The 5,194-nt window shown below is 40.7% G+C and overlaps 1 protein-coding gene across 2 annotated transcripts; it reads left to right on the top strand.

Annotated features, from left to right (window-relative positions):
• Positions 1-678: 678 nt before the first annotated feature.
• Positions 679-4,594, top strand: LOC112168202. 2 transcript variants are annotated; one of them, XR_005800542.1, is made up of 6 exons: positions 679-893; positions 1,143-2,767; positions 2,869-3,229; positions 3,742-3,826; positions 4,298-4,402; positions 4,508-4,594. XR_005800542.1 is itself a non-coding variant. In XM_024305321.2 (5 exons), the coding sequence occupies exons 2-5, from the start codon at positions 2,302-2,304 to the stop codon at positions 4,304-4,306; spliced, it is 921 nt and encodes a 306-aa protein (XP_024161089.2). In that variant the 5' UTR covers positions 679-893; positions 1,143-2,301; the 3' UTR covers positions 4,307-4,425. The 2 variants fall into 2 exon arrangements, 1 of the variants encoding a protein (XP_024161089.2); XM_024305321.2 differs by lacking the exon at positions 4,508-4,594 and having other exon boundaries at positions 4,298-4,425.
• The last annotated feature ends 600 nt before the right edge of the window (positions 4,595-5,194 follow it).

The following is a 5,194-nucleotide window of genomic DNA, read 5'->3' as shown; positions in this document are numbered from 1 at the left end:
AAGAGAAAATCAAATTCTCTATATTAACAGCAATCTCTAAAATTTTAAGGAAGAATATGGAGATTTTAGAGATTGTCGTAAAATAGGGAATCTGTTGGAGTTGGAGAAGAAAAAAAGGCTAAAGCTTTGACTTTTGCTTCCCTATAATACAGAAATTATAGGGAAGCTGAGCAACTCCAACAGTTTTCCCATATTTTGATTTTTCTCAATTTTAAGAAAAAATTTAGCTGTTTTGCTCCAACAGATTCCCTATAATTATCCCTAAAATAGAGATAGTGATCAGAGAGAAAAAACAAAATTCCTTATATTTACAGGAATCTGTAAAATTTTAGGGATGAATTATGAAATCTATAAAATAGAGAATCTGTTGAAATTGGAGTAGAAATGTATTTTAAAAATTTAATTCTTCTCTATTATAAGGAAACCGTTGGAGAGGCTATGAGCATAGCAGATTCATTCCATTGAAAGAACATTAAATCCTCTAGCTTGAACCGGCACCAGTGTCTTCCATCACCTCAAAGCACCTTCTAGGATTAAAGTGGTTTATGTTTTAAATTCCTTCACCTCATGAACTTTGTCAAGAAACCTTCTACCGACGCTATTTTCCGTCGGACAAAGTTGTCCTTACATTTTGTTTAATTTTTTATATTTTTTTCTGGTTATCACAAAAGGCACTAAAACGCAACGCTTTGAAAGGCTCAACATCATCTTCATCGACCCCCCATTCCCTCCGAGCGACGAACTGAACATACACCGGGTCGGGTTATCGGGTGCACAATTTCTCGGGTGCACAATTTCTCGGGTCCTCGTCCTCGTGCACAATTTACAATCTGAACCGCCCAAGTCCAGGTTTCTCACCCGAATTCAACAAAAGGCGTCGTAATCTGAAACAGGTGCGGCCTTCGCTGTAATCAACATAATCCTCTATGATTTGTCACATAAAGTTTTGATCTTTGCTCAATTTGATAAAGTCTTAGTCTTTTTGGGAATGTGGTTAATCTAGGTTGAAGAATTTAAGTGAATAGTTACTGCATTGAGCTGAGTTTTTGAGAATTTGAGATACCCATTTGGCCAATTGTTTGTATGAATTGACTGTGGATCACTGATAGATGTATTGTTTGTTATGTTCTGTTATGGTTCAGGTGGAAATGAGGGATTTTTGATCGTCAATGTTGGTGGTTTTTGGGCATTGTATGAGTTTTGGATTCAGTTGAACAGTTGAGGATCCTATGTTAAGGATCCACTGCATGATAGACTAGTTATATCGAAAATGTCTTTGTGTTCGAATGAGCAGTCAATTGGAGTTGGGTGTATTAGTGGTCAGAAGGTTGCTGTGGATAGGGAGAACTTGAATGGGCATGATGAGAGTGTTTTGAGATGCGAGGAGGAAGAGGATGAGGATGAGGAGGAAGATGTGGATTTCAATCCTTTTCTTAAAGGAGCTGTTTCGCCGGAGGCTTCTTCGAGTCTGAGCTCCGAAGTGGAGGGTATAGATGGTGAAGTTGATGACGTCGGCAGAAACAATGGCGTTGACTCGTTGAATGTAGGTTGTGAGGGGGAGACGCGTGCTGCTGAAGATTCTGAGCATGGGGAGCAAGAAATGGTGATGCAAACTGCTGCTGCTTCTTCTGAAGATGTGTCGGAAAATGAATTAGGGAACTTTGATTCCGGAATTGAACATGTGGAAGAAAAGGATGATGGCTCAAGTTTGGGACCTGATGTTAATCATGTTACTGAAGGTCAGTTGAGTAGCAAACAAAGCAGACACCAGGACGTCCACAATAGATCTAGATGATGAGGCTGAAGATGCTATCTGTAAACGCACACGGGCCTGCTATTCCTTAGCAAGTTTCACTCTTGATGAACTTGAAACTTTTCTTCAAGAAACAGACGATGATGACAACCTCCAAAATATTGATGATGGAGAAGAGTACAGGAAATTTCTCACTGCTGTTTTACATGGTGGAGAAGGTGATAACTGATAACCAGTTGACTAAAGAAAATGAAAATGCTGCTGATGATGAAGATGAGGAGAATGATGCAGACTTTGAATTAAAACTAGAAGAGCTTCTTGATAGTGATGTGGATGAAAATACAAGGGATAAAAGTATAGTGTATGAGGGAGCTGGGAGGCGACCAAAGACTCGACAGAATAGAAAGTTCCCTGCTGGGTCTAAGTAGAGTTTAGGACAGACAAAGACGTCATTGCGTCCCCTTTTACCAGTTTTGCCACATGGACCAATTTCCACTTTTTATACTCATGACACGAGAACTTTAATACCTGGGATTGCTTCAAGCTGTATGTCTTCTACAATGGATGATCGTTCTAAAAGTGGATTCACTGCTCACCAGATAGGCCAGTTGTACCATTTGGTCCATGAACATGTGCAGCTGCTTATTCAAGTATTTTCTCTGTGTGTACTTGATAACTCCAGGCAACATATTGCCTCTCAGGTTCAGAGATTGATCTGTGAGATGCTCCACAAGCGTGATGAAGTACTGGCATGGAAAAATGTACCATATCCAAACATTTGCTTTTGCCCATCAATGCCAACTGAAACACCTCAATCCTACCCGATACAAAGCACTTTAGTGTCATCCCACACATCTGATGCGCATGCAGCGTCTTCTCCTTCCAATAAGCAGATGTTAGTTTCCCCAAATGTCTCTCCTTTCTGGGTGCCTTCTGTAAATGGCCCTGTGCTATCTGTCCTGGATGTAGCTCCACTTAGTTTGATTGGGAGATACACGGATGATATTGATACTGGTATGTTAAAGAATGTCTCTGGTTTTTTTTTTTTTAAATTTTTTCCCTCCATGCTTTTGCTGTTTATCCTTATAATATCTACCATCAATTTGTTTTGACAGCTGTCCAGGGGAATCGACGGCGTTTCAAGGAAACTATTTCTGATATTTGCCTTGAAAAAGAGCCTTTGTTTCCCCTTCCTAACTTCCCATCATGTGCTCAAGCCTGTGAAGTTGTAAGTGGGATGGGTTCCTCAGCTGTCAATGTGGTTCCATCTTCACCTAGTCAACCACCAAAGAAGTCACTGGCTACAGCAATTGTTGAAAGTACCAAGAAGCAATCAAGTGCTTTAGTCCCAAGGGAAATCGCAAACTTGGCCCAGAGATTTTATCCTCTGTTCAATCCAGCATTATATCCCCATAAGCCACCCCGCGCCCCCCTGCAGCTGTCACATCGGGTGCTTTACACTGATGCAGAAGATGAGCGAGTTGCATGCTTTCTTCCTTATTGAGTTGGGGGCTTACGCTGAGTTGTTTTATGTGTGTGAATTGAGTTTATCTGTTGGGGTGCATTACAGTTTAAAGTTGTATAAGAAGACAACTTGAATTTGAATCTTGAAATCATAGTTAAATAGTTCAGTCTAGATACTAGTAATTCTTAAAGCTTTGAATCAGATCATATGCTATTTGAATAAGGATCATTTGAAGTATATTTTACAAAGGGTTGTGTTGGTCATTTATGTTGTCTGGATGGTTTTTGCATTCGTATCTGTGACTGCATTCTGCTTCTTATCATATGAGTTACAATTGCGATTAATACTCAACAACAATCTACAGTCTTTATTTATTTTTGTTTACCCTAAACCCTAAACCCTAAACCCTATATGGACCAGAACGTCTAGAAGTATCCCTAAGATTAGGGTTTCGCTCTTGGCGCCTTCTCTTAGGGGCGCACCTTTATGATGATTCATTTTTTTATTTGGAAATACAATGCAGATTATTAGCATTGGGGTTAATGGAATATAATACTGATTGGAAGGCAATCCAACAACGTTTTCTTCCTTGCAAATCTAAGCACCAGGTAATCTTTTTCTACACTCTTAGTGGACACAATATTTTCTGGTAACTTTTAAGCTGCTGATGCCTTTCATTACTTCCTCTGCTAATGAACAGTTGAACCACATGTTTTGGTAAAGAAAACGCTATAGTCGAAGCATTTACACTATCCTTTGCTTTCTTATTTCTTTGAAAACAATAACTCATATGTGGCTACCTAGGTCATTAAACTTTCAATAGAATTACATACAACTCTGCCAATCCGGAGCAAGTGCCCAACTAAAAAGCAAATAAGTCCAAAATCTTAGGCTGTTCCTATGTGAACTTCGATTGGAGCGAGTGTCATGCCAGAGAGAATCAATTTGGTTTGCTCAAAACATGTACTTGTTGCTGTTCTTTCTTTTTTGTGACCCACTCAGGGCAGCCTTAGCTTTTGCCCATTCATTTAATGAAGCAGCACTTCTCACAAATAAGCAGGTTTTACCTTTGTCAACAGTGCCTGTAGATGCTTGCTTTGGTGTCAAATCACATATTTTCCCCAGATCTGGAGCATTGTCATTGCCAGCAATAATCTGTTGATTCTCTTTAGGAGTACTCCGTGGTAAACCATCCCCCTCCTTTCCAATTATCCCCAGAGAAGAGGATTCACCTCTAGTAAGTTTATTCTTATCTTGCTTTACTGTTTCCTTGAGCTTGCTGCCAAAAGAGCTCATGACATCTACACCTCTGGGCTTTTGGAACCCTTGTTGCTTGAAAGAGATACCAGCTGGTAGAACTTGTGTTATGCTGAAAGTTTCGAGCTTCCAGTATTGTCGTCCAGGACGATTTCTGGCGCCATGAAGCTCCTCTACCTGACTTAGTTGAGTTTGATAGTGCATTTTGAGGTTGATGATCCGCATTCTCCTCCACCGGTTCCATCTCACAGAGCTGGCCTTCCAAGTTTCCATCCCTTGCCAAGTCCTGGTTTTTGCTGTCAGAATGGGGCACTTCAAAAGCACCAGAACCAGAGTTTGGCTGGGCCTGTTCAGTTACACTCCCAGTATTCTCATCAGTCAATTGTGTCAGAGATAATTCCTGATGCCATGAAGGAACTCTACCCGACTCATATGAGTCAGATACCGCCTTGGTAGGTTTATGTTCTGATCTTCCCTTAAGTGGTTCCATCTCAAACAGCAGTTCTTCTGAGTTTCCGTCACTTGCCAGGTCCTCAGACTGGTGCACATCGGAACTGCCAGATTTGGGCTCCATTTGGTCACTAGAAGAAGATCTGCCTGTCAGTATATGTGAGACACTGAACCCACTGTTGTCCCTATGACCGAAAAGTTGTCTCCATGAACATTTCTGAGACCATGAAACCGGGGCAGTGGATTGTTGGACACCCAGCTCTGGTTTA

This window comes from Rosa chinensis, chromosome 5 (assembly GCF_002994745.2).
Source record: "Rosa chinensis cultivar Old Blush chromosome 5, RchiOBHm-V2, whole genome shotgun sequence".
NCBI lineage: Eukaryota > Viridiplantae > Streptophyta > Magnoliopsida > Rosales > Rosaceae > Rosa > Rosa chinensis.
Note: the sequence above shows the minus strand (reverse complement) of the source record. Positions and strands in the feature narration are given on the sequence as shown.